The 27,534-nt window shown below is 39.9% G+C and overlaps 1 protein-coding gene across 2 annotated transcripts in view; it reads left to right on the top strand.

Annotated features, from left to right (window-relative positions):
• Positions 1-27,534, top strand: part of clcn6 (chloride channel 6) — a 57,526-nt gene that overhangs the window by 9,396 nt on the left and 20,596 nt on the right. Inside the window, exons 2-13 of one of the 2 annotated variants that reach the window (XM_070968071.1) lie at positions 6,504-6,563; positions 6,691-6,756; positions 6,974-7,039; positions 7,129-7,195; positions 8,228-8,331; positions 13,951-14,077; positions 14,697-14,764; positions 24,044-24,102; positions 24,227-24,359; positions 25,629-25,742; positions 26,720-26,886; positions 27,075-27,186. In XM_070968071.1, coding sequence (XP_070824172.1) covers positions 6,504-6,563; positions 6,691-6,756; positions 6,974-7,039; positions 7,129-7,195; positions 8,228-8,331; positions 13,951-14,077; positions 14,697-14,764; positions 24,044-24,102; positions 24,227-24,359; positions 25,629-25,742; positions 26,720-26,886; positions 27,075-27,186 — 1,143 coding nt within the window. Of the gene's footprint in view, positions 1-6,503; positions 6,564-6,690; positions 6,757-6,973; positions 7,040-7,128; positions 7,196-8,224; positions 8,332-13,950; positions 14,078-14,696; positions 14,765-24,043; positions 24,103-24,226; positions 24,360-25,628; positions 25,743-26,719; positions 26,887-27,074; positions 27,187-27,534 lie in introns of both variants that reach the window. The other variant, XM_070968070.1, reaches the window with a different exon arrangement.

The raw sequence follows: 27,534 nt of genomic DNA, 5'->3' as shown, positions 1-27,534 counted from the left end.
AGTGAATTTGGTTATTAACTTTCCTCTTTGGAGGTGGTGCCCCAAACAAGTGTAAAACAAATAAATTATCATTTCCCTACATGGCAAAGATATTGTCCTTGATGAAGGACATGTATCACCCCATGCAGGACCCTCTGATAGCACCGGGACCTCCTTTAGTGCCAGCTGATGTGTGCAGGAACCAAAGCAAAAAGTGACCTGTAGATCAACCAACAGTTTTGCAACTCTTATTTTAACATCTCATTAAAACATTTTGCCAAATTTGCCTACTCACTTTTTACATTGTATCAGTGGAAGTTGCAGGATGCTACAGTATTTCTCCATTTAATGCTGCAGTGTTTACCCAGTGTTGCATGAAGGGAATGTCAGACTTGAAGTTGTGGTGACGGCAATGGTCTACTCACTGAAGTAGGACTTACCATACAACTACATCACATCAGATTTTCTAATAGCAGGGGTAGCTGCACAGTTTCTTTCCTTTTATGCTAAGCGTATATGCTGTTTGCACAGTGGCATCACATGCCAAAACAAACAATCAAAATGACTGTGTGCCACTTACATTCACTAATTAAGCATTGTCCCATGGAACTGTAGTCCATCATAATGTCGGGTACACTAAGGGGTCCTGCCCACCTCTGTGCCTTCCTGAGGCAATGACTATCACCTGGTCCTCTGCCCCTGCTCAGCTGGCTGAATACTTGCCAGTGTCCTCTTGTGGGCCAGTTTTAAATGATGTTAAATTGCTTCGTTCAATGTGTAATCTTTCTTGAAAAACGATTTTTTTCTCACAGAAGCATCATTTATTGACCTTGCCATGTCAAATAAGGGTGACTCTGCATCATTTCGTGATCTTAAGAGAAAATGTTTTATTCTGCTTTTGCTACTTCTGTCTGGCAGTGTTCAGCCTATCCCAGGCCCCACTCTGAATTGTATTGCTGCCCCTGATGACTTCAGTGCCAGATGTGGCCTTGGTATTCTCCATCTAAACATACGAAGTTTGCTCCCAAAAATAGACTTTGTAAAAATTTGGACACTGACATTCTTGTCCTGTCTGAAACCTGGCTGACAAAATCAATTTCAGACAATGGCATTTCAATAAAAGGCTATCGTGTCTTCCGCTGTGTTCGCCCAGGAAAGGCAGGGGTATAGCCATCTATGTTAAAAATATGTACCACGTGTCTATCCTATCCTCTGTGTCCTTGAGCAAGCAATCTGAGCTTCTTGCCCTAAAACTTGATTTTGCACAGGGTCAGTCTATAACAGTTATGGGTTGCTATAGACCACCCTCAGCATGTAATGAAGCCCTTTCGTCACTGTCAGATATTATCTCCAGGTTTAACATGAGTGAACTTGTTTTGGTTAGAGATCAAAATCTTGATTGGCTGACATCCGCATCAAATAGCTTGAAATCTGTTTGTGACTCATTTAATCTTGCCCAGCTAATTCATAGTCCAACCTGCCCTAATGCAAAACAGCCTACCAGATCATCATTAATTGATTTAATCATAACTAATGCCACAAGTACACTGGAGTAGGTATTTTTGCGAATGATTTAAGTGACCACTGTGCTATTGCTACTGTGAGAAATGCCAAGCTCCCAAAAACTAAGCCACAACTTCTGCTGAAAAGAGATTTTAAACACTTTTATGAGCAAGCTTTTTACCATGATTTGTCAGTTTTTGATTGGAGCAGAGTTTCGCTCTTTGATGACGTTGAACTTGCTTGGAAATACTTCTATGATGAATTTCTGAGATTAATTGATAAACATGCATACCTACGCAAATTTCGTGTTAAGGGATGAAATAACTCCTGGTTCTGTCCAGAAATTGGTCAATTGCTTAAGACAAGAGATGCTGCCTGGGCCTAGCAAGAAAAATTAAAAATGAGGCCGACTGGCTCTCCTTCAGGCAGCTTCGCAATAAATGTACATCCTTTATTAAGAAGGCCAAGTCAGAGTTTTACCTCTCTGAAACAACCAAAAACCTAAATGACCCCAAGAAATTTTGGAAAGTTGTGAAGAGTTCTGGTCTTGGATCAACAACTGAACTTCCAAATTTTTTGATGAAAGGTTCATGTACTCTGACTGAAAAATCTGACATGTTGAACTGGTTTAACGAACACTTAATTTCTGCTGGTTATTTATTTGACACTGTAAACCCCGAGCTCGTTAAGCCTGTCTCAATTATGGATGCTCAGGTTGCAAATAGTAGTGCAAATTGTTTTTATTTTACTCCTGTGTCTGCCTCGGATGTGCAGAGAGTTTTGTCCAAACTGGACGCTAAAAAAGCAGCGGGTCCTGACAAACTGGACCCGTTCTTTCTCAAATTGTCTGCAGATTTCATTGCTGAGCCTCTTTCACACATTTTTAATTTGAGCTTTACCACTAGTAATATTCCAAAAATCTGGAAGTCAGCTTTTGTTCTTCCCCTGTTAAAAGGGGGGGAACCTTCGGATGTTACCGTCCGATATCCAAACTTTGTGTGCTCTCCAAAGTGTTTGAACGACTGGTCAGTGATCAGCTCAAAGATTTTCTTGAAGCAAATAATATTTTATCAACTTTCCAATCTGGTTTCAGAAAGCAACACAGCACAGTCACAGCCACTCTTAAGGTTCTGAATGATTGTAACTATGCTTTGGACTGTGAGAAATACTGTGTTGCACTTTTTATTGACTTGTCAAAGGCATTTGACACAGTAGATCACGATTTACTGATAAACATGCTACATCAGATTGGCCTGTCTAAAAATACAGCCTTGTGGTTTGCCAATTATTTGTCTGATAGAACCCAGTGTGTTCAGATGGCTGGTTCCACCTCGTCATTTTCTGAGGTCTCCAAAGGTGTGCCCCAAGGTTCAGTCTTGGGGCCTATTTTATTTTCTATTTATATAAACAAAATATGTGATAACCTGTCAAATGCCTCTTACCATTTTTATGCAGATGACACTGTCATCTATTGTTGGTCGTCATCTATTGTTGGTCACCCTCAATTGTGCAGGCCCTTGAGTTTTTACAATCTGCTTTTAATGTTGTTCAATCCCGATTGCAAAATCTTAAATTAGTTTTAAATGCACAAAAAACCAAACTGATGGTGTTTTCTAGATCTGGTGAATTACCAGGGAACATCCTCTTAATCTTAACCTCACGAGGTGTTCCAATTGAACTTGTCTCAAATTACAAGTACTTTGGTTTTCTAATTGATCATGAGCTATCATTCAAAGTGCATATTGTTAGTTTAGTCACCAAGCTCAGGATTAAAATTGGTTTCTATTATAGAAACAAATCCTGCTTCTCTCTCCGAGCTTGCAAATATCTTGTTCTGCAACTCTTTTACCTCTGCTTGATTATGGTGATGTTCTGTACATGACAGCTTCAGCTAAATGTCTACAGTCCTTGAACACCGTCTATCACTGTGCGCTGAGATTTGTCACTGGCTGTAGCAGACTCACCCATCACTGTGAACTCTATGCCAGTCTAGATGGCCATCTCTGAGTGTCCGCCGGTACATACACTGGTTGACTCTCATTTATTAAGCTCTTCTTGGCCTAGTTCCAACGTACTTGTGTACACTTCTGCAAAGATCTAAAAGCCGCTACGCCTTACACTTTGGTGATATCCTTCACCTGATTGTCCCCTGTGTCAGGACTGAACAGGGGAGAAGAGCTTTCAGATTTGCTGCCCCATCAGCATGGAATACCCTCCAGTCAGATTTAAAAATGTCGGAGCTTATTCCATTGGAGAACTTTCGCTCTCTCTTGACTGACAGACATAGAGACCTTGGAACAGTGCTTGTGTTTTTAAAATTGTTATTGTGACTTCCACTGCTGCACTTTAAATGTCAACCTTTGACCTTAGTTACTGGCTGCTCTATCATATTGTTTATTGTCTGTCTGTTATTTATTGTGACGTGTGCTGCTGACCTCTTGGCCAGGTCCCCCTTGTAAAAGAGATCTTGATCTCAATGGGTCTTTTACCTGGTTAAATAAAGGTAAAAAAAAAAAAGTGTATCCAACTATATTGCGAGTGCGAGTGCAAGTGTGAGATGAATGAAGTTCAGATTCATTTTTAAGTTGTCATTACATTCATAATCCCTCAAATGAAAAAAACGGAAGCCTATTTATACAAAAGCACCTTGACACAAGTATGGCTACCATGTGTCAGCAAACAATAGGAGCAATGCAATATACACCACAGCATCACAGTGCAAGACAGCAGGGCTTGGTCTTCAACAGTGAAATCATTTCAGCATTTCAACACAAGTCTTTGTCAGCTCCTTTTCAGATGATAAAACCGATAAACTGTTCAGTCAGCCTGTGAACATAGTTGCCCTGTTGCTTGTTTTGATCTGAAAAAAAGTTCTCAAGTGTGCGGCTTGTTATTGTAAGAGTAATGCATACCCAAAGTAAACATTTAATGTTTGAAAAAATGTCTTGGGGACAGGAGAACCTCCATCAGTAAAAAACAAGAATGCCCCCCACTTTCCTTTTTATCTGGTGTACAAATAGATTTGGTTCAGGGCCTTCAGCAGAGAGTCCTCATTTCCATAACTTATTTGTCTAGAATACTCCAGATCATCCAGATGTGATATGAAGGTCAGTAAACCTTGAAGGCGGGGTTTTTCAATGGCAGGTTGCAATATCCCAGTTCCAAACATTCTTTCTCAGCTGAAGCTGAAGATCCCAGGGCCCATGCCTGGAGCAGTTGATATTGGGTTAGGGGAGCCCAAATTGGGTCCCGGGGCCATTGCTGAAGCAGTTGGTTTTGGGTTAGGGGAACTGGAGGAGGAGTATCCCTGGCATCAGCATCTAATTTTTCCCTAGTTGACTTTTTGACTTTGTGACAGTATTCACAGGATTCTCCAGTATTTTAACCTTCTCTCCTGCTGTCCTCCTGTTTAAAAATATTCCAGTAAATTGCCCATATTTTTAAACTTTTGAAAAAAAAAAAGAAGAAAGGTTGGCTATCACGGCAATGGGTGGCATCACCGGCTATTTGACGTGTTTGCTACAGTCTCCTTCAGTACAGCAGGTGGCAGTATGTAAAACATTAACTGTAACCTGACACTTAAAGGTCACCCAACATTAAAACAAGAAGAATAAGAAGGATGAATATGAGAAATGGAGTACCTTCCAGAAAGGCTTAAAGTTTGTAGTATTTCACCAAATGGGTGGAGATTTACTCGTATGTTGGTCAAAGTCATGCTTTTTGTAAAATATGCCACATGGATTTTAGTGTATCAGATGGAGAGAAAAGCAACCATTAATCTGATATTGCCGTTTTGTTGTTGTTCCTACAGCATCATAAATAATGTTGCTCCAGGACTATAACTGCATTGCAGCTGACCAAAGAGTGACTAAGTCCACATAGGGAGCAACTCATGGTGGATAAATGGGTCAACCATAGGATTTTTATCTGGGAGACTGGAGGTTCATGTCCTGTGTGGAACTTGCTGTTATATTATTGACTTCTTATTTTTTTCGGTTTCTTTTCTTATTTTCAGTTATCTGTCACATTTAGGCAGCAAAGCTACTTGGTTAGGCTCAGGCAAAGAAACTGCTTGGTTAGGTTTCGGAAAGGATCATGGTTTGATGTAAAATAGACCCTTTCACAACGTTAGAAAGGCTTACTTCTCCCAGATTTTTCCAAGTTGCAGAGCTTTGACATCACAACAATGTGATGGTCAAGGAGCAATGATCTGTTGCAATGGCGGTCCTGGAGCAACATAATTATGATGTTGTAACACCAACACTGTGATATTATGCCTCTGAAATCAATTTTCTCACTTACCAGTAGTCTCTCTCAAGTAAGTTAAGTATAATGTGCAAGTGATGTCTACATATCTTTCAAATAATGCATAAATTAACCTTGTAGCCTTGTCTACATGTAAGGGGTATATGAATATTGGTAAGGGTGGTGGCATGGCCCAGGGTGGGGAGCTGAAAAATTTCCCTTATTTTCAAATACCATAATTGACCAGTATGTTCTGACTTCTCAGTTGTTGTATAGATTTAGATGGCATGGGCACATCCGAACACACCCATAACTACATGTGTGTTAACAACATTCTCATGTTTTATGGTTGAACAGTGTTCCTTCTTCAATCTAACGTGCATGTTACACACCATTTAGCTTTTTACTCTATACACCAACAACTTTTATGTTTAAGTTACCTTGTTTTACCAACAGTTGTCTACTATCCAACTCAATTTTGATTTTATTTTGATTTTACTTAGGAAATTATCAGAATGTTGAATCTCTATTTCTATGTGAGCTCACTCTGTCAGGTGCTTAGACTTGCAAAATACCTCATAATTTTCTGCAAAATTTTCTTGCAAAATTACTTGTAATCAAAGTATAGCAGGGCTCTCAACAGTCTCCATCTTTTGAATTAACAGGCATTCAGCAAACAAGGTAGTTTGTAACTGGTTTAACTTCTGCTAAACTGTCCCTGCTCTGTATTTTAATTATAGACTACTGTGTTCAAAGTATTCCTCTTTTTCCCAAAGACAATCCTTGGGGAAATCAGAGATGAAGAAGATGAGATTCTACCCAGGAAAGACTATGAGGTGAGAATCTCTGGGGGGAAAAAATCATCAGCCATTATTAATCAGTTCATGCTGTGCCTTGTACACATCAGTCAATGGATGTCTGACCCTGGTAATACTTACAAAATATTTGTTTTGACTTTTACAGAGCTTGGATTATGACCGCTGCATCAATGAGCCCCATGTGGAGATTCTGGAGGGGATGGACAACAAGGTAAGACAAGCTAAAAGTGTGTCAGTTGTGGACAACATATTTGCAGAGTATGCAGATAGGATTTGATTTTCTACGCAGCAGACAGCTAGCCGACCATGAGGAGATATTCACTGCCCTTGAGAGTATATTTGTTTAGAATCGCTTACCCCACCTTTGATTCTCAATTTTAGATATTTTATATAAAATGTTTTCTAAACATTTTTTCATCTGCCAATAGAAAGCCAAAAAGTATGAAGCAGTAAGTTGGATGATGATGTTTGCTATTGGAGTCACTGTGGGACTGGTAAGTGCATTTCAGATATCTTGGTTTTATTTGCTAGATTCCAAAATGCTACTGATGACCAGGGACAATTGCCTTCATGTCTCTTTCAGGTGGGCCTGTTTGTGCATTTCTTTGTACACCTCTTCACCAAAATCAAATTTACTCTGGTTGGTGATTGTATCCTTTAACCTGCTTCTGCAAATGTCTAAATATGAAACAGCCCAATTTACTCTCACATCAGTTATCATGACCCACAGAAGTATTTATGAAAATCAATACTGTGAAGGTAATACAGTTTGTAATGTGCTGGTTGCAGCAGAGCATCACAGCCACTGTAAATTCCTAATGTTTGGTGAGGACTTATGTTATGTTTTGACAATAATGTGTTTGGCCCTGCGACTATCATAGTAATATGATAAAAAATAAGCTATGAGTTGGGATAAATGTCCAAGTTCCTTAGTTAAGTTGAGGAATCTTGTCCGCTCATGCTCAGCACCAGCCTGCCTTTTCCAGCTTGATGATGTTGTAGCTGGCCGCCCATGTCTCAACATTTCTCGATGTTCCCTTGAGACCAGGTCCGTCTTTCTCCAGCTGATTATCTCAGACAGTGACCTGGATGCCAGGCAGCTGTCTTGCGGCCTCCCCCCACGGGCTGTCCGTGAAGCATGGTGCCCATTCTCAAAATGTTGAAATCTTATCTAATTATATTATGACATTAAGACTAGATTCTTCAAAATGATGCTTGATTCCTGTAACATTATAACTTTTATAACTTTTTTCTGGAGATGTTTTCAACTTTATTCTGGAAATCTCTTTTTTTCCCCTCTCACAGTAATTATCTGTACATTACCAGGACAGTAAGGCATGTCTGGTATACATCTTGTTTCCTTTTGTTATGGGGTCTGCAGTCACTGCAGTGAATTCAGTGTACAGAATGTGCAAATTATTAGTTGTCTCCTTCCACAATAATTTGCAATCTTTATACTATAGTGCCTAATGAATATAGAGATGCATAAAAAGAGCATAAGAGCAGTTCTCCATGTTTGCTTGTCATTTACAATAATTCTAGTAATTAATAATGTTTCCCAAAACCAGGCAGCCACCATTCTCCACTCGTTCCAGTATGTTTTAACATCAAACCTGTAAAAAGATGGATCAGTTATTATCAATATCGGTGGTTATTCTACCTTATCTTAATGCTTCCAGCAGTTGAGAAGTGCAGTGACAAAGGCTGTCTCTCTCTGTCTCTGCTGGAGCTCCTGGCATTCAACATGACCTTTATCTTTATCGCCAGTGTGCTCGTCCTCATTGAGGTAAGACCGCTCAGATACATTTCAATTTTCCAACTAAAGTTATTTGCTGCTGATATTTAATATCTACAGCAGGACAAGGGTTCCCAACCCCTGTCAAGGGCTATTCAAATTTTTATAACATTTCATTTTTATCCTTCAAGGAACATACTCAGCGGCACCCCCCAAAATTTTCCATGGGGGTGGCACATATGGTCAATGGTGATTGGGCAGTGAATGTTATTATGCATATGTGATGGGAGGATAATTTACTTAAGACATATATCACACTAACCTCAGCATTGACTGGAGGTGCTTCTCTTTGGTGAGTCAGATGGTAGAGTTGAAGATGCTGCTCCCAGCTGGTTTTTCAGGGTTTGGTCAGTCAGTCACCTATTGCTCACAATAATAGGTTGTTGCTTTGCAGTTCAATGCAGTGGCAGCTCCTGACAAATTTCTCGGGGGGGGGGGGGGGGCAACTGTTGCGATGATGGCTAAGATGACCCATTCAATGAGCAAAATAATATTAAATAAAAGTCAGATAGCTAGATACAGTGTTACATTGTATTGTTTAATTTGGTTTTCCTGTTCAACCAAAAGATGGCAACACCAGACATGAATTGTACATACTTTACAGTATTTTTGTATAGCTATATCAAGTTAAATGTCTCAAATACAATAAATTAGGTTCCACAATAAAACACTTCCACCATGGCCATCAACAGATACATCGTCATCTACTAGTTTGCCCATGAAATCACTGTTTAGCAAAGTCTACAAATTATAGGCACCATGGATGCCATAGCAATAATCAAATCAAATCAAATTATACTATAATCAAAATTGTAAATAATCATAACTATTTACAATTCAACTCACCATTTAATAACACAATCACTCATCATTTGTACTGAAATTTTGCTCGCCTTTCTTTCAAGCAGGCAAAGTGATCAATTACCCTCCATCCATTGTCTATACCCGACTATCCCTTTTCGGGGTTGCGGGGGGCTGAAGCCTATCCCAGCTGTCAATGGGCGAGAGGCGGGGTACACCCTGAACCGGTCGCCAGCCGATCGCAGGGCAGTGAAAAAAAAAAGATTCTCAACATATAAGCCTATGAGAGCACCTAGGGCTTTTTTCAATCTGACTGAAATCGCCCCGAGGGGACAGTGCTTCTGGTTAGTTCTATTCAGGCTGCTGAATGTCACAGCAATATGTAGGCTGCTGATTGGACTATAATATTGAGACAGACCGGCAAAATAAACTCTTTTGTCTCTCTCTTTCTTGTGTGGCTTAAGGAGAGCGGTGCACTGTCGCCCACTATGGGCCAGCCGCCCCTGGTCCAATGATTTGAATGATCAGAGTCCTCTGTGAGCGCTCTGCTCATTCATGAGTAAATGAGATGGAGCGGTGAACAATAGCAAGCAGAAAAAAGGCTGAAAAAGTGTTTTCAACATAGGAGTTATTCCATATGCTTGGACGAGATAACAGTACTCTGCCCAGATGGGCCTAAATGAGCGCCTGGACATACCTGTGTAAAAAAAACATCTGTAAAACTGCTCAGGTTCATTTTTTTTAGCATGTACTTTTGCACAGTCACTTTTTACTCAAGTAAAAATTCAACCAGATACTTTGAACGTAGTGGACTTCATTTTTGTACAATTATGTTAGCCCCCTAAAGATCTATATGCACAGCATTTTTTTTATGACGGTAATGGAACTGATACTGTTGCTATTTTCAGATACTGTGGGATACCTTATTACCGGATTACCATCCAACCCTACCTGAAAACTCTCGCCAACTGCCAGAAGGAGTATTGAACACTCACAGCATATTCAGATGTCGTAGCATATAGGCAGAATGTAAAATGTGTGTTATCCCTTTCCAGTTGCACATATCACAGCTTCATTATTTTGATTCCAATGATTTCACGTTTGAAAGCAGAGAGCCGAGAAGCTGTCTGGAGATTGAGGTTGTGTTCTGAGAGGTGCATGATAATGTCCACCATGAAGGCTGTTAAGAATTCTTCAAGCCAGAAATGTTTTGTATGCGTGCCTTTATTTTGAAGTGAGCATCTTATTTTGAAGATAGTTCATGTGGTTCCTCTTCCTGCCTCACGTTCAGCGTTTGGCATGTTACAGTGGTATGGCAGTCACTGACGATAAACTGCATTATATCAGCATGCATCGCTGCACAGTTGCATAGTAAACAGCGTGAATTCCACTGTAGTCTCGTGTGCTTTCTGACCGAAGCCCTGAAGTGGTCAATTAGACTAAAATCAGCATCAGAGGTCATAATCCTCAACAAAGGCCAAATTACACAGACAATTGATGTCACTGAGTTTCCATGACAGGTTTTCCCTTCATCTCTGTGAATCATTACAGACAAACAGACACTGGAAAATATATGACATTGTCCAGTTGCTCTGCAGCAACAAGTCAGTCCTTCACAAATTCTCCTGAATGAGGTTTCACCTTCTTAGGTATTAGCCCTATCACTACAAAACTTCATAACACTGTCTCTCCTACAATGTTCTTTTGAGAAAGGTGCTCGATGATCATGCAAAGTCTGCCCAAAAGTATTAACTTACAAGTATGGTTGTCCTTGCAGCTCATCCAGTCTGGCACATTTTAGCTGTAATGACTCTGAGATTGGCCTTTTTCAGCTCATCCCCACAAACTAACTTAGGCACTCTGACTGGGCTTTTACTTAAACAAAAAAATAATTGTTTCTCCATTTCTCTTGGGGCATGCGACATTCTGCATCTACTTTTATTTTGTGTCAAACTGCATCAATCATCAAATCAAATCAAATCAAATCAACTTTATTTATATGGCACTTTTCATACGTTACAGTAATACAAAGTGCCTCACAGGGGGTAAAAACAAAAAACAGAACAATACAGAACACTTTGACCCGAAACCTCCCACCCCCCCCCCCCCAAATATACACACAGATACACAATTACATACACACTCACGCACATACAAAGATATACGGACAGACATACATACCCACACACACAAACATACACACACCCACATGCATACACTAACTGTCACTGAGGAGACATGGCTGGGCACCGAGAACCGAGGTGAGGAAGAAGCTGCCTTTGGGGGCCATGCACACCGAGAGGAATCATGGTCCATGACTGCGGGGGCACTGACACAGGGACCACCCCAGCCCAGGCAGGCAGGAGGCTCCACACCAAGGTGTAAAGCTCTCTAGCTCTAGCCTGGGCCATCCATGGAACAGCACCCCCATCAAATCCCGGTGTGGTAGAATGAGGGGCTAGAACAGTAAAATAAGATAAAAGGTATAGAAGCTAAAACTGAGGATAAAACAATAGAATGTATAAAGTAGACCATAAATAATGACTAAAACAATTGAAATAAAACATTGAAGTAACACAATAAAAAATAAAAATAAAAAATAAAAATATATATAATATAATATTAAAAAATGTAAGAATAAAAGTCAGCTTAAGAAATTCTAAATAGTTAAATGAGTCAGTTAAAAGCCTGATTAAAAAGATGGGTCTTGAGCTTCTTTTTAAAAACATCAACATTCTCTGCGGCCCTGAGGCTCTCTGGGAGGCTGTTCCGCAATCGGGGGCCATAATAACTGAATGCCGCCTCCCCGTGTCTTCTAGTTCTAATTTGTGGTATCGTTAAAAGGCCAGCACCATCGATCCTGAAGCGCACGGGGAGCCAATGCAGCGATTTTAAAACAGGTGTAATATGCTCCCGCCCTCTGGTCCTCGTCAGCACTCGTGCGGCTGAGTTTTGTTATAAATGTAAGTTATACATGCTCTTTTTGGGAAGACCAGAGAGCAGGGCATTACAGTAATCTAAACGACAAGAGATAAAAGCATGCATCAGCACCTCCGTACTGGCCTGAGAGAGGAACGGGCGGACTCTGGCTATATTCTTGAGATCGTAAAAACCTATCTTTGTTATGTTTTTGATGTGTGGAATAAAAGTGAGCTCAGAGTCAAAAATCACGCCCAGATTTTTTACTGATTTTGAGGGTTTAAAATCCTGTAACTTGGGTAAAAGTTTCTCTCTCTGGCCTTCAGGACCAATGACTAAAACCTCTGTTTTGTCCTGGTCGAGCTGCAGGAAGTTTGCTGCCATCCATGACTTGATGTCTAAAATACAGTTAAAAAGGGCATCAATTGGCCCTGTGTCATCAGGAGACACGGCGATGTACAGTTGCGTATCATCAGCATAACTATGGAAGTTGATGCCGTGCCTCCTGATGACGTCCCCAAGGGGCAGCATGTAAAGATTAAAAAGAGTTGGACCTAAAATTGAACCTTGGGGAACCCCACACTTTATCTTATGGGTTCCTGAGGAACATGTATCCATACTTACAAAGAAACTTTGATCAGTGAGGTAGGACGTGAACCAGTTAAAAACAGTACCAGAGAGGCCGACCAAGTTCCTCAGTCTACTTAATAAAATGTGATGGTCTACTGTATCGAAGGCGGCGGTTAGATCCAGTAGAACCAAGACTGTGAGTTTATGATTATCTAAATTACACCTGATGTCATTTAAAATCTTTATAAGTGCTGTCTCTGTACTGTGGTTCATCCTAAAACCAGACTGGTGAGTCTCTAAAATATGTTTCGAGTGTAAAAATTCATTTACTTGATTAAAAAAAAACAAGTTTTTCTAAAATTTTACTTAAAAATGGTAGGTTGGATAAAGGCCGGTAGTTATTTAAAGCAGTGGGGTCTAAATCACTCTTCTTCAGAAGGAGCTTCACCACCGCCATTTTAAAGGAGGTGGGGAAGACACCCGTCTGGAGATAGCAATTGACCAAATACAGCAGCTGTTCCTCAAAGAATCCATAGAGTGTTTAAAAAATGGTGTGGGAATTGGGTCTAAAAGGCAGGTTGTGGGCTTTACCTGGGAGAAAACTCGACTCAGTGTCCTTGCATCAACCAGGGCAAAACTCTCCAGTGTTTCCACAGGTCCAAGCAATGATCCAGGTGTTAAAAGCTGTTGAGATAAAAGACTGGATCAGTCAATGCGCTCATGATTCATTGACATTGATATAATATATTATTATATTATTACCAGTATGTTGCACTCAGTGACCACTCAGAAGAACATTTAAAAAATCATTCATTTTATGTAGTTATGAATTTCCTTGTGGGCCGGGTCAAACAGCCAGAGGTTCCCCACCCCTGAACTATAATTTGAACCTGTTGATTCAATGCTCCCTTTAGGAACTTTAAAAAACATCTGAAAATTTCAATCAAAAGGTCCTGAAGACTTCAGGAAAAAGCATATTTGTTATAATCAAATTCTCTCTGGAGATTTGGACACCTGGTGAATAATATCCACTCATAAAAGATGAAAGAGTCAACCACAAACTGCCTGCTGGACAGCTGTTTATTATCCTTTAGGATAAAATTGTACAGACTGGAAGTAAGGTGGTAAACATAGTTACATTATGTTGTGTGCAGTCTATTGTTGCACTTTACAGGATATCTAAGTTTGGAGTCTTTTACATGACCCCATTTCTACAAGGTATCAGTAGATTATGGTACAATGCGCTTGTTATACTAGAGAATACACTACACATTTGTTGAATCATGTGATGATGTGCTATGTTTTGGTGTCCTCTATCAGCCAGTAGCTGCAGGTTCGGGGATCCCTGAAATCAAAAGTTACTTGAACGGAGTTAAAATTCCTGGAATTGTCCGGCTACGAACTTTTCTCTGCAAGGCCACTGGAGTCCTGTTCAGTGTGGCTGGAGGTAAAGTATGGCAGAGGGCTTTGTACAGTAAAAATACTTTGGGATTACAGTGTTGACAGCTGACAATTTTACCTCAAGTCTGGGTTGTTTAGCATTTCCATTATTTTCCACTTTGTACTTCTACTTCACTACATTTCAGAGGGAAATATTACACTTTTTACTGCACTTTATTTATCTGACAGCTATTGTTACAAGTTACTTAGATTAGAACCACTAAGATTAGTGGTTCTCAAGCACCCTGGCTTGTGACCTCTAATTTAAAATTACTGGCTGGGCCCCCTGTCATGTTGCTTGTAAGCAGTTCTGCCAAAGAGACATTTCCCCTCCAAACTCAAATGGTTTCATTTAATATTTTGAGGCCCATTGAGATAAAATTGCTCAATATTCTACAACAAAGCAAAGACAACAGATTTCTGTATCTGAACTTTGAACACATGAAACAATGACATTATACTGTATGGATGAGGCATCATGTCAGCTGTCACCTTCAGCTAACAATAAAGCAAAGTGTCATTGATTCATTAATCAAACAGTCATCTTTTATTTCCGGTGCTGTTGATGGGTCAGGGATGAGCAGGTGGGTGGACAGTGCCTCTGACTCTGGTGTGTGTCCACTCAGGTCTGTTTGTGGGGAAGGAAGGTCCAATGATACACTGTGGAGCCATTGTGGGAGCTGGCCTTCCTCAGGTACACTGCTAAACATTATAAACACAATTTAAACTCATCTAACGTGTGTCTGAAATTACCATGTATATATGCATATATGTGTGTATATATGTATATTTGTATGTATGTATATATATATGTGTGTGTGTGTGTGTGTGTGTGTGTGTGTAATAATATAGTGTATGATATACAGTATATACAGTGAGGTCAATAAGTATTTGATCACCCTGTGATTTTGCAAGTTCTCTCACTTAGAAATCATGGAGGGGTCTAAAATTTTCATCGTAGGTGCATTTCCACTGTGAGAGACAGAATCTAAAAAAAAAAAATCCAGAAATCACATAAATCACAGAAATATATAATATTATATAATATTATAATATATATATTATAACAATACTTATTGACCTCACTGTATATATATCAGATAATATGTGCACATATAATTATGTATGTGATATATGGACATAGTAGTAACAGTGTATATGTACGTAATAACAATACTACACTATCACTAATATGAAAGAAATACAATCTCTTTTCCTTGCTTTTTGTCTGAACACGCGCTGCAGAATTCTGGATCAGCTGTAGAGTATTTTGCACTGTATTGGGACATCCTGATAGTAAGGAGTTGCAGTAATCCAGCCTGGAATGAACAAATGTGTGGACTAGTTTTTCTGCATTATTTTGAGACAAGATTTGCCTGATTTTTACAATGTTATGTTGGTCTTTGAAATTTGATTCCTTACAGTGGTGCTGGAGGCAAGCACAATGCCATCCAGAGGTGCTATATCAACAGATAATGAGTTTCTAAAGTCTTTAGGACCAAGTACTATAACTTCAGTTTCGTCCAGTTCAGTCATCCGGGTCTTTATGTCCTGAAGACACACTTGGAGTTTAGTTAACTGATTGGTTTCATTTGTCTTCACTGATAGATATAGGTAGGTATCATCTGCATAGCAATGAAAGTGTTTTCTGATAATCAAGTATGCATAGGGTGAATAATATCGGTCTTAACAAAGAACCTTGTGGAACTCCTTGACTGGCTTTAGCGTGGACAGATGAATCATTATTAATTAATTGATCTGAAAACAATTTAAACCATCTTTGTGCATTTCCTTTACTACTTTACATTTACCTTTTAGTCTTCCAGACTTCCAGTCTTCTGTATCAGTATCTGTATCTGTATCATAATCATATATACACACACACACACACACACACACACACACACACACACACACACACACACACACACACACACAGAGTCCTTTGTCTAATGAAAGCAGCAGATCATTTGTTACTATATGAATGAAGAAAGTCAAATCAAATCAAATGATTAGAGACTGCTTTCTCAAGAATTTTAGAGAGATGGTTAGATAGGGGAGGTTAGATACAAGTCTATAGTTGGCTAAAAATCCAGGATCAAGCTACTTTAAACGACTGTGGTATGTAGCCTGTTGATGGACAGGTTGATCATAACCTGACATTACGTAGGAAATAATCCTCTAATCTTGGTACACCATTCCTTCAGCAGTTTCTCCCATTCATCTCAACAAAATACTTCAAGCTCAGTCAGGTTGGATGGAGAGCATCTGTGCACAGCTGTTTTGAGATCTCTCAAGACATGATTTCTTGGGTTCAGGTCTGGACTTTGGTGGGGCAACTCCAGGACTCTCACAAAGCTACTGTGAAAGCTACTCCTGTGTTTTCTTGGTGGTATGCTTTGGGACCTTATCCTGTTGAAATGTAATTCTTCGCCCCAGCCTGAGATCCTCTGTAGGAATGGAATTACAGAGGTTATGCTCAGTGCCCTGTTTGCTCCACACACTCTGTTGGGAATTGTAGCCACATAGTTCAATCTTTGTTTCATCAGATCAGATGATTTTACATGTCACGGTCCAAGAGTCAGTTCTAGTGCCCTTTGGCAAGCTCTCAGCAAGCTGGGCCTTTTAGTGAAGAATGGCTTCCGTCTGTTCACTCTACCATAAAGGCCTGATTGATAGAGTGCTGCACTTTGTCCTTCTCCAAGGTTCTCCACAAATGAACTATGGCTCACATTCATAATGACCACTGGCATTTTGGTTACCTGTCTTACCAAGGGTCTTCATCCCTGGTTGCTCTGTTTGACTGGTTGGCCAGATTTAGGAAGACTGTTGGTGGTTCCAAACTTCCTCCAATTGAGAATGATGGCAGCTACCACTGGGCATTTTCAATGTTGCTGAAAATCTTTTGTATCCTTCTCCAGATCTGCGCCTTGACACAATACTGTCTTGTGAGTCTATGGACAACTCTCTCTCCCTCATGTAAAATGAATGCGCTGAATCCATTTTGAATGTGGAAAACTGAAATGGCATAAAATTGCCTCTTTGAGGTACTATCCTATTCTTAGTATTTTTGCTCAGCACAGAAACACATGAAGAAGGAATTTGTAGTAACATAATGGAGCTCCATATTGACTTCAAATAAACTTTTGAAGGCATCTTTGCACAGGACTTAAAGATTTACTCATTTGTTTTTACTTAACTTATTAAATACTTCAGTAATCCCCATGGGAGGCAATCACTTAACTTCAGAACATACCCAAACCCATAGATTGGGGCCATAAAGATACAAAACTAAGATGGAGACAAGCCCATGACAACCTTTATTATTACAAGTCAGTTGATTCACATATTTAGAAAGATGACCATTTGATCCCAGTGCAACTAAAAACCTGTAGTATTGAGCATGTTCCTGACAACAACACTGTCAATGTCAGGGTTACTACACTTGGGAATGAATATTAAGCACTTGTTCAATTGTGTGAGGCACCACCTCAATTAATTAATTAATTTATTAATTTAATAACTAAGTAACTAATTAGGAAGAAAATTAATTACATCAAGTGAATCACCCCTATATCTGAAAGTTAACTAAGTAAAACCAGTGAAAACAAAAATCATTGTCTAGAATAAGGCCTGCGTCAACTGCCAGACAGAATGCATGGAAGATGGTTAGATCCTACTATTTCTGTGATGAAGGGCTGATGATAAGGCAAACTTCCCAGAAAGCCAACGGCACGTAATGGTCAATGGTACTTGGCTTGTGGCTTTTAAGCATCTTTGCAGTGTTTCTGCTTAATTTAGAGTTCCTTTCTGCAAGAGTGGAAATGACAATGCCCGAAACTAAATGAATGGGCCAATGGCTAGCAAGGCCAACAGGAACACAGAAAAACAGGAAGCCAGAAAAAAGTCGAAAAGCAGAAAGGGCACCCAGTAAGCCAATTTTAAGGTGGAAAAGTAAAGTTTTGTTACCTTATTTATGTGAGACTTAAAGCTTAGATCTGAGTCTAGGAAAGACTTTCAATTTTATTTGTATAGCGCCAAATCACAACAGAAGTTGTCTCAGGACACTTTCCATATAGAGCTGGTACAGACCAAGCTCTTTTATCTACAAAGAAACCAACAGTTCCCCCATGAGCAAGCACTTGGCGACAGTGGTGAGGAAAAACTTCCTTTTAACAGGCAGAAACCTCGAGCAGAACCAGACTCTGGGTGGGCGGCCATCTGCCTCGACCGGTTGGGTGAGAGAGGGAGAGTGAGACAGACAGACAGACAGACAGACAGACAGACAGACAGACAGTCACAGTAACAGTGACAGTGGATGTAATAATAGCAGTAGCAGTTGCAGTGGATGTCAGGCAGGGCCAAGGCAGGAGACGCATCTGAAATCCACAATCCAGATTCAGCCACTGTCCATGGGAACCTGCAAGACGACAAAGCACAGAGACTCCAGGGAAGGAGCTAAGTTAGTAACACGCCGTGGTAGGACATGAGAGCGTGCGGATGGAGAGGGACAGAAGGACAGAGGAGCTCGGTGTATCTTTGGATGTCCCCCGACAGTCTAATCCTATAGCCGCATAACTAGGGGCTGGTCCAGGACAAGCCTGAGCCAGCCCTAACTATAAGCTTTATCAAAAAGGAAAGTTTTAAGCCTACTCTTAAATGTAGAGACAGTGTCTGCCTCCCGGACAAAGACTGGAAGATGGTTCCACAGGAGAGGAGCTTGATAGCTAAATGCTCTGACTCCTGTTCTGCTTTTTGAGACTTTAGGAACCATAAGTAGACCTGCATTCTGGGAACGCAGTGTTCGAGTAGGGCAATAAGGTACTATGAGCTCTTTAAGATAAGAAGGTGCCTGGCCATTTATGGCTTTGTAAGTAAGGAGGAGAATTTTAAACTCTATTCTAAACTTTACAGGGAGCCAGTACAAAGTGGCGAGTATTGGAGAAATATGATCTTGCTTCCTGGTTTTTGTCAGAACACGTGCTGCAGCATTCTGGAGCAACTGGAGAAAATTCAGCAACGAATTTGGGCAGCCTGATAGTAAGGAATTGCAATAATCCAGCCTGGAAGTTACGAATGCATGGACTAGTTTTTCTGCATCATTTTGAGACAAAATATGCCTGATTTTTGCGATATTACGTAGGTGAAAAAAGGCAGTCCTTGAAATTTGTTTTACATGGGAGTGAAAGGACATGTCTTGGTCAAAGATGACTCCCAGATTCTTTACAGTGGTGCTGGAGGCCAGCGCAATGCCATCCATAACTGCTATGTCATCAGAAAGTGACTTTCTAAGATGTTTAGGGCCGAATACTATAACTTCAGTTTTGTCCGAGTTTAGCATCAGAAAATTGCAGGTCATCCAGGTCTTTATGTCATGAAGACATGCTTGTAGTCTAGTTAACTGACTGGTTTCTTCCGGCTTCATTGATAAATATAGCTGGGTATCATCTGCATAGCAATGAAAATTTATTGAGTGCTTCCTGATAATCTTACCTAAAGGAAGCATATATAAAGTGAATAGAATTGGTCCAAGCACAGAACCCTGCGGAACTCCATAGCTGACATTAGTGAGCACAGAGGAGTCATCATTAACGCGTACAAACTGAGAGCGATCTGACAAGTAGGATTTAAACCATCTTAGCGCAGTTCCCTTAATGCCAATGAATGAATGACTTGCAACCTCAGATTTAATCCAGGAAGTTAATTTCCCCAGGTTATTAAACAGCATATCTTTTTGTTTTAGGGCCGACTAGTAGGGTCTTGGTTTTGTTCTCATTTAACTTCAAGAAATTATTGCTCATTAAGTTTTTTTTTTAAGTTTTTATGTTATGTTTATGTTGTTTTTTATGTCATTACTAGATGTCTCGTAAAAAGACATCTAGTAATGAAGTCAAAAGCTACAGCATCATTTGATTCCACAGAGATGAACAGTTGTGTGTCATCTGCATAACTACGGAAACGTACATTATGCTCTCTCGTGCAGTTCTTCCAGAGTATTATTTTCTTTAAGAAAGGTGTTAATTTGCACTGAAACTATTGTTTCATTATCTTTCTGATAAATGGAAGGTTGGATATCAGCCTAGAGTAAGTGAGTGCATTACCATCTAGGTTGGGTGTCTTCAGTAATGGTTTTATAACTGTTGTTTTAAATGCATCTGGGAAGATGCCTGTTTGCAGAGATGTATTTCTAATCTTCAGGACATGACTTGAAACATTGTCAAACACCTGCTTTAAAAATGCTGCAGGTACAGGGTAAACACAGGAGGTGGCCGAGTTAGACTCAGTGACAGTCTTGCTGAGCCCAGCTATTGTATTACAGGAGAATTTTTCCATGGTTTCATCTTTTTTACAGGGTTTGCTGAGCTCATCTGTGTGCACATCAGCAGCAGTGCTGGCTCTGATTTAGATTGTTTTGTTATTGAAGAGCAATACAAGTTCTCCATAGTTTGATGTAGAGGACTGTGGATGGGTGGAGGTGGTGCTGAGTAACTGGTCAATAATGGAGAATAATATTGTAGAGTTTTCCAGTATTGTCTGTAATTTTCTTGGAAAAGTAATCCTTTCTTGCCACATGTACTGCTTTGTTATAGACAGTCATGGCTTATGTTATATATACTGTGTATATTACAGTGACTATGAGCCCAGTTTTCCTCCATTTTCTTTCAGCTGCTCAACAGACACTGCTATTGTTTAACCATGGGGAGATTTTGTCGGTCAGACTCTTTTTTAACCCTTAGTAGAGCAAGAGTAGTTAAAGCAGATCACATGGTATTGCTGTTCCCTTTTATTCTTTGTTATGATTAGTGTGGCATCAAAATCACAGTGATGGTCAGAAATAGGTAATTCTGCTACTGAAACATTGTCAGTGTTCAACCCTTTTGTTATTACCAAGTTCAGAAAGTTACCATGCTAATGAGTGACTTCATTTACATGTTCTGTAAATTCAAAGCTGTCCAGTAAATTCACAAGCTCCATAGCTTTGGCTAGTCGTTCTTTTTGTTGATATGAATATTCAGGTCTCTACTTAGGATTGATCACCCCTAGTGATACCAAGTGTAGTCAGCTCTGAGAATTCCTGCGCAAACAGGGATGAATATCTTGGTGGCTGATACAGTGTAATGGTGAGCACTGATAATTCTGGTTTGAGCTCACAAGCCAGATATTCAAATGATGTAAATTCACCCAGGTCAATATCATTATACACAAACTGTTTTGAAAAAATGCATGCAGTGCCTCCTTCTTTCCTATTTTTTCTGACTGACAATCATTGCTTAGTCATCACCCTCCTTTCTTCCACCACCTCCACTCAGTTGAGGGGCTTAACCAGTCTTCAACAGTCTGTTTCAAGATGTTGCTGCCCCAGCAGATCACTTTGTCAAAGATAGTTAGTGCTATCTTAGTCTACCTTTATTTTATTCATATTAATTTTTATGTGTCTACATTTTATTCTTGAATATTGCACCGTGAAGCGATTATTGCGCCGTGAAGTTGAGTTGGCACCAAGCACAAAAAATTTCATCACTAGTGACGATGTTACATTGTTACAAGTATATAACAATAAAGAATCTTGAATAAAAGGTCCTCAGCAGTGCCCCCTACACTGCAAATGATCTGAGTCTCCTCAGCAGATACAGTCAGTTGTGGTCTTTTTTATATAGTGCATTTGTATTGTCTAGTTCAGTGTCCATTCCCTGGTGAAGGAGGCAAGTGTTTACTCTTATGGAAGTCCACCACCAGCTCTTTGGTTTTCCCTGTATTGATCTGGAGGTGGTTCTGCTGGCATCAGTCCACAAATTCCTTGGCCAGTTCTCTGTACTCCCTGTTGTTGTGATGAGGGCAGTAATGGCAGAGTCATCTGAGAACTTTTGCATGTTCTGACATTTAGCTGATTTGTGCAAGAAGGCTGCACTGTAGAGGGTAGGGATGTAACAAGACCAAAAAGTCATGGTATGAGAATACTTCAATAAAAAGTTCTTGATTCAATATTTATTGCAATATTTTTAAAAAAGACAGAAAGAAAGAGAAAACACTTGAAAGCATCTTTATTAGTAAATCAATGTATACAGCATTTTTTATACATAAAAAAAAAAATTGACTTAAAGTGCTTCTGCTCTCCTTCTTCAATCAAATAAAATGAAAGTAGCCAGCAATTTGTCATGAACAATATTTTTTCACTGCAGTTCAACTGCCACAGCTGTGCTGACCACCAAACAGAGACTATTAAACCTGCCAGTACATAAACAGATCATGGATGTGGTCACCCGATGGAATACCTCATTTGACATGCTTGAGTGTTACATTTCTATTTTATTTTATAAAAGGACTGCTATTGACTGCTGCATTTTGTTTTTGTTTTAAAGTGTGTGCAAAGAGCAATATTGTGATGATTTTTGTTATTTTCCATGTCCCTGAGCTCCCACCTTAAAACAGCATATTTCGAAATCTCAGCTATGTTGAGTCCTTTTGTTGAGGCTTGTGAAGTCCACCCATCTGTGGTTATTCAGATGCACTCTGCTTCTTTGAGGTTCTGTGTCACTTTCTCTTTTGTTTCTTGGTACAGAGCTGGTATCTCTGTGCAACTAAAGTGTGACCTTGACGGACCCGTATACTTTGGCTCCAGTGCGTTTACTGAAATCCATCAATGTCAACCACAGAACACTGTCTCAAGTTTTGGGCTACATCCTTCTGACTGCCAGGAAAAAATATTTTCCAATCACATATTTTTTTTTTTAAATTCCCCAATCTTTGTAAGTTAATTAGAATACTGAAAACATTTTTTTTTTCTGGCCATTTTTTAAATACTTAAATACTATGCTAAAATGCAGTAAAGACGGCGCTCCAAATGCTTCTTTCAGGCTCCTTTGACCTGTCTGAAGCTTTTTCTAACAGTATGTTGTTGTGATTTTCTGGTTGGTGATGTGCCAGATGGCTTCTCATGTTTGATGTGTTGTGTAGTGCGTAGTGTAGTGTGTAGTGTAGTTGACTGTCGTTCGGCAGTATTTGCAAATTTTTTTGCATTTGTTAGTTTCCTTTTTGCCATTGTCAGTTCTTGAAAAGGGAAAACCAAAATGCTGTGATACATCAGCTCTAAAAGTCCATGTTGTCGGCACACTCATCTGGTGAGTTTATTTTTAGCAATGCTTGGCTTACACCAAGGTGTGACAGCAGTCTGTCCTGTTGACTAGTATGAGTACACCCTCTGCTGTTCAAACAAAAATGATACAATTTTTGACAATTAGAGAGAGTAAATAGATAGCGTCAGTCCCATGATGGCATCAAGTCCTATTTTTATCGCAATATTGCAAGATTCGATATATTGTTACATCCCTAGCACAAGGTGAAGAGAAAGGCAATCTTGTTGAAATGTTCAGAAATGCAGAAATGTTCCCTGTGAGGCCAACATTCTGCAAAGAACCATGTTGAACTCATCATCCTGTGTCCTCTCATACTGTGGTCTGTTGGTGAGGTAATCCATGATCCATGCTGTGAGGTGGTGGTCCACCCCTGTGCACTCCAACTTGTCTCTCAGATTTGTGGCCTGCATAGTATAAAGGCGCTGGAGAAATCAATGGTCTCACCAGGGGCCAGAGATCAACACTAGAACTGGATGATATGCTTATCTCCTGATTTGACACCAGTAAGATACTTGGGTGCCCATTCGATATGTATTGCGATTCCTAAGTACTGCGATTATACAAGTATTTTTGTTTACTTTTTTAACACTAGATCACAAGAAGAAGTTGTCTACTGCACATGAAAGTGGCAAATACCAAAGCTGGCCTTGATGAGTCAAAAAAACAAAAACACCCACAAACACCAACATCAAACCAACACAACAGCTAAAATAATCTTGTCTAATTATGCTAATGTTCATAATGTTGTTAATGTTCTTTGCCATGTCTTTGACACAACCACTACTTCATTTGACACTTAATGGCTTAAGTGTGCTCATCAAATTTTTTCCCTCCATCAGTTTCAGAGCATAACTTTCAAGAGGATCAAATTCGATTTTCCCTACTTCCGCAGTGACAGGTATGGCTGTGGTCCACACTCTTATTAGCAAAACACTGCACACTGTTGACTGTCTCCCTGAAAGTCAATAAATGGTCCAAATATTGTCAAACATACCCATCATATTGTCTTTGCTGTTCTTCAGGGACAAGCGAGACTTTGTGTCAGCGGGTGCTGCTGCAGGAGTAGCTGCTGCTTTTGGTGCTCCTATAGGTGGCACACTCTTCAGTCTGGAGGAGGGCTCATCTTTCTGGAACCAGTCCCTCACTTGGAAAGTGGTACATCACCTTATTCAGTCAACACTAAGAGTGTCGAGACATTTCTGTTCCTTCTGCTGACTGTAGTTTTTAGCCAAGCTTGCAGCGTGGCTATAGGAATGGCAGTGTCAGTCTGTCACTTTGGTCCAGATAGAAATATCTCAACAACTCTTAGATAGATGCATGTATTTTTGTACAGACATTCATGTTCCCCAAAAGATGAATCCTAATCATTTTTGTGATTCTCTGACTTTTCTGCCAAACCTACCACAACATTGGTTCGGACAGAGACTGTTGAATGTTATCATGAAATGTGATTAACATATTCAGAGGATGACCGGTCCAGGGTGTACCCTGCTTCTCGCCCGTTGACAGCCGAGATAGGCTCCGGCCCCCCCGCGACCCCAAAAGGGATAAGCGGCATAGAAAATGGATGGATGGATGGATATTCAGAGGATGATTCCCAATGACTCTAGTTTTTCTGAACCCTGATTGTTTTCATCAGTTGTCCAGTTTCTGACCAAATATCTGCAAAACTAATGCCATTCAGCCTCAATTGTACTTTGTGCTTGATGCTACATTGCAAAGGCTAAAACCCTTAGGCTAAGATGTTGACTGTGGAAAATATTAGAATATTAAATAAACAACAGCATTTTGACTGTGTCATTGTGAGCATGTTAGCTCAAAGCACTCCTTTATTTGCTTCTGTGAGTACTAATGAGGCTAGTTTTATTGTTTTCACCTTTTTTGATTTCAAACCTGCTTCTCTGTCTTCATTTTATTATAGCTGTGTTTTCTTTTATACCCCCATAGGCCTTGTGTTCTTTGTAGGTATAGCATGGTGGCCCAGGATGGATACATAGTGGAGCAATGAAACTTTCATGTCAATGTAATGTTCAGAGCTAATGATGTTGGTGTTGTTACTAGAATATACAGTGTGTAGACTAAAGTTTATTTTAGCTAAACAACCTATTCATAAAGAGAAAACTCATAATGGGTGTCACTGTTGCACTGAAAACAATGCAAGTTCAAGGGTAAATATGAACTGTATGGAGAGAAGACTGAAGGCCCATGAATTGAGCACTGTGGCACACGATATCAAGAACTGTGAGTGGCCGTTAGAGAATATCATTCAGACATGAAACGAACAAACCTGGTTTCACCTCACTGCTTTAGTCTGTCAGTGAGAAAGCTTTGCAATACAGTTACACATACGTAGCATGGGGCACTAACCATCAACTATGATTAACTGTTTCCCATCTTCAGTTCTTCTGTTTTATGTTCTTACAGCTCTTCTGTTCCATGTCAGCCACTTTCACCCTCAACTTCTTCCGTTCAGGAATCAATTTCAACAAGTGGGGCTCCTTTCAGGAGCCTGGGCTGCTCAACTTTGGAGAGTTCAAGGTAAAGAGTGTATCATTGAAGTTGCCCCTTCATTTGCCACAAAGTATGTGTTTACATGTATGTTTCGTATTCACATATTCTTAAATCCATCATACAAGTAATCCTACTGGTATTAAATATTTCATCTTGATTTCAAAAACTTTAACCTCTAAAAACTAAAAAATCAAAAATCCTGGAAAATGTTCTCACCTCTTAACTCAAAGCCTAGCTCATCTCCAATGATCTCTGAACCATTTCAATCTGGATTTCACACAAAATACAGCACAGAAACAACCCTCTCCAAAGTCAGAATCAGAATCAGCTTCATTGGCCAAGTATTTGTGCACATACAAGGAATTGGACTTGAAGATTGCACTCAGTGTATTTTCCCTCAACATCACTGGTATTGCCCTCCCCTGGCTGAAGTAATAACTCACAGACAGAAAACAGGTCATCAGCATCAACAACTGCATCTCATCCACCACTCTTCTATCCCAAGGTGTAGCCCAGGGCTCAGTACTTGGTCCTCTCCTCTTCATCTTCTACATGCTCCTCCTTGGTAATATCATCTGTTTTCACTATCTCCACTTCCACTGCTACACCAATGATATCCAGCTCTACATCTACATTAAATCCACCATCACTGAAAAGTAATCGGTCTCTCTGTCTCCATCTCCAAATATCTGCAACCTTCCTCAAACTCCTCTGTCACTGCTCTGATCTGTCTGTTCAAGCAGTTACTCAGAACTTTAAAAATTGCTCTTCATGTTTGATTTAATGGCCTGTACTTCCTTGTATCTTAAGTGTATTTTAGTCCTCTAGACTCCTTTATTTAAGGGTTAGGAGTTTTGCAATGTGTTAATTCATTAATTGATTAATAAATTATTGTGAATGAATTGCAATAAATAAAAGTGTTACTATTTTTCATTGTCAGCCTTATATAACATGATACAGTCATGTATCAGATTAACCCTTCTGCAAATCTCCTTGCTCTTCAGTGTCAAGATGGAGACAAGAAGTGCCACCTATGGACTGCAGTAGACCTGGCCTTTTTTGTCATGATGGGGGTGGCGGGTGGCCTGCTGGGGGCACTCTTCAACTGCATGAACAAGAGCCTGGCCAAGTACCGCATCAGACAAATTCACCCCAAGGCCAAGTTTATCAGGTGATTACTGCATAACCTGTCACATAGGGAACAGTCCATCTTCATACAAATCATCACGCCTTCACGTCATTCAACTTAACTGTCTTAAGTATCAGTCGTGTTTTTGAAAGCAACTATTTGAAAATGTGACACAAATTCCCTTTGAAGCTTGTAATTACAGAAGCTGATCTGATTGTTGCACCTAACAGAATTCTAGAGAGTCTGCTGGTTGCCATGGTGACAACAGTGGTGATATTTGCAGCTTCAATGCTGTTGGGTGAATGTCGTGACCTGTCCTCACCCACAACACATAACACCACAGTGAGTATCAGCTCTTTCCTCCATCGTGACAGTGCTTAGCACAAGTTTCACAAGTCTACTCTCACATGGTTGACTGAATTAATCTTTCAAAGTTCAGTGTTCATGACAGCAGAGGCTAATTCGGTGTATCTGCAGGTCTTGAAAAAGCACTGAATTCACTTTCATCAGAAAAAAGCCTGCAGTGGGCAATAAAGTTAGTTCTAAAATGTTTCTTCAGGTCAGGTTTAAATCTTAAAACTCTTAAATTGAACACTGCAGAAACCCTGCTAACTGAAGCAATGCAGCACACTGCACACTCCTCTCACCACTCTCTCTACATGTAGCATAATGTGTTTATTATCTCATATT

This window comes from Chaetodon trifascialis, chromosome 8 (genome assembly GCF_039877785.1).
Source record: "Chaetodon trifascialis isolate fChaTrf1 chromosome 8, fChaTrf1.hap1, whole genome shotgun sequence".
In the NCBI taxonomy this organism is placed as follows: domain Eukaryota; kingdom Metazoa; phylum Chordata; class Actinopteri; order Chaetodontiformes; family Chaetodontidae; genus Chaetodon; species Chaetodon trifascialis.
The sequence above is the reverse complement of the archived record's forward strand: the minus strand, read 5'-3'. Positions and strand labels throughout refer to the sequence as shown.